Below are 1,847 nucleotides of genomic sequence, written 5' to 3' on the forward strand. Positions count from 1 at the left end.
GTTAATGAATCGATCTTTCGGATTCATTCTAAAGTACTTTTAAATTAAGATGAGACAGATTAAAGGAAATTAAAAATTTCTAATCTGCATTGCGTTACCCCAACTGGCGTAGAAAAGGCACGCATTTGCATTACCCCAACTGGCGTTGAAAATTAACGCATGTGCAGTGTGTTCTGATTGTTGACAACTGTGTTTTCATTTTAATTAAAAGTTAAAAAAAATGTGTGTATTATACTGTTGTAGCTATCACAGTCTCGATAGATAAATAAAATAGACTTGACTTGATTTTAAAGAAATACGGACTCGCTGTTTTGTTTTATTTTAGGTTACAATGTAAATCAATTGTTTTTAGGTTAGTTGTGTGTTTTTATAACTAAATTGTATTTATGTTAATTATATATTTTTCGCATATGCTTATAGTTTTAAGTGCATCGGTTTTTAGGTTAGTTTTAATTTTTTTGATTTGTTATTATTTGATAATTTTTCGAAATGCCTAGAAAATGCAAATCTAATCTTTCGAAGAGGAATAATAAAGCTCCGGCTATGAAAGTTGCTAGAAGACCTGTTTGCAATTTTAGTGAGCACTTGCGGACTTCAAACCCCCTCCAGCTGTGGGATAAATACAATGACGCTTTATCAAAAGATATCGTGCATAGGCTGGATGGCACTCACAATAACCTAATCATTAACGAAGCTTTGGTATTGATTGAGGATAAAATGATTTCCATATCTGGAAAATGTCTCACTGATTTCGGCCTACCCCCATCGCAGCGAAGAGGGGAATTATCAAGCGAAGTTGTGAAGGAGCTAAACTACGACACCGCGGTTTTAGAAGCGCAGGTCAATGAAATGATACCACGATTACTTTCCGAACAGCGTCAAATCTACGAAACGATTCTGAACCGAGTAAATAGTGGAGAGGAAGGATTATTCTTTCTTGACGCACCAGAGGGTACGGGTAAGACGTTTGTGCTGAATCTCCTGCTAGCCCAACTCCGCAAGGACCGCAATATAGCTCTGGCTGTATCTTCTTCGGGCATTGCTGCAACTTTGCTTAACAGTGGCCCTATTGAGCATTCCATTGCAGCTTAATCTTGCAAGCGAACATACCCCAACATGCAACATCACCAAAAACAACGACCGAGGAGTCCTTTTGCAGCAGTACAAGTTAATAGTATGGGACGAGTGCACAATGTCGCACAAGCATGCATTAGAGGCGCTAAACCGCAGCCTGCAGGACATCCGCGGCAATGAAGCGGTGATGGGCGGCTTTGCTCGCAGGCGATTTTAGACAGACACTGCCGAGTGTTGATCAGACCGTCAGTTCTCATACATACACATCAAAGTTTCCAAGCGAACGAAGCTAGTTTATTATATATTTGGATGTGTGGATTTCTAGAAGATATTTTCAAAGTCAGTTAAAGCAAACGATGTGTTGTATACTTAAGCATTGAAGGTAATCAGGGATGATTGGATCCTACAAATATGTTGTTTTCAGCATCAAATTTCTGATATTCGAAGACTACTTTGGGTCGCTGAATTGAAAGGGAGCCGAAGTCAAGTCAATTCAAAATTATAAGCCTAAATGCCACATCAAGAAATTATAAGAAATGAAATTTTTTAAGAATAAAATATTAGTACTGAATAGGGCATGTACATATAAAATTATTAAAATCAGTAACTGAAGTATCATTGCTTTCTTATAATGAAATATTAATCACTCATTAACTGATAGTGTTACATTTCACTTGGCAGATCCTCTAAAATAATAACTTTTATATTTGTTTGAAATTAATTACTTCATAATAATGTTTTATCGAAATTAAATAATTACATTTACAAGTAAG

At 36.3% G+C, this 1,847-nt stretch overlaps 1 protein-coding gene across 1 annotated transcript; it reads left to right on the plus strand.

The window, feature by feature from the left end:
* The first annotated feature begins 717 nt into the window (after positions 1 to 717).
* Positions 718 to 1,092, plus strand: LOC129959891 (uncharacterized). Its single transcript, XM_056072787.1, has one exon. It carries the CDS (start codon positions 718 to 720, stop codon positions 1,090 to 1,092), a length of 375 nt encoding a protein of 124 aa, XP_055928762.1.
* Positions 1,093 to 1,847: the final 755 nt, after the last annotated feature.

The sequence above is a fragment of the Argiope bruennichi genome, chromosome X2, assembly GCF_947563725.1.
Source record: "Argiope bruennichi chromosome X2, qqArgBrue1.1, whole genome shotgun sequence".
NCBI classification, from domain to species: Eukaryota; Metazoa; Arthropoda; class Arachnida; order Araneae; family Araneidae; genus Argiope; species Argiope bruennichi.

Bases quoted from the DNA above. Each gene is read 5' to 3' on its own strand.
- LOC129959891 (XM_056072787.1), top strand. From the start codon at position 718: ATGATTTCCATATCTGGAAAATGTCTCACTGATTTCGGCCTACCCCCA.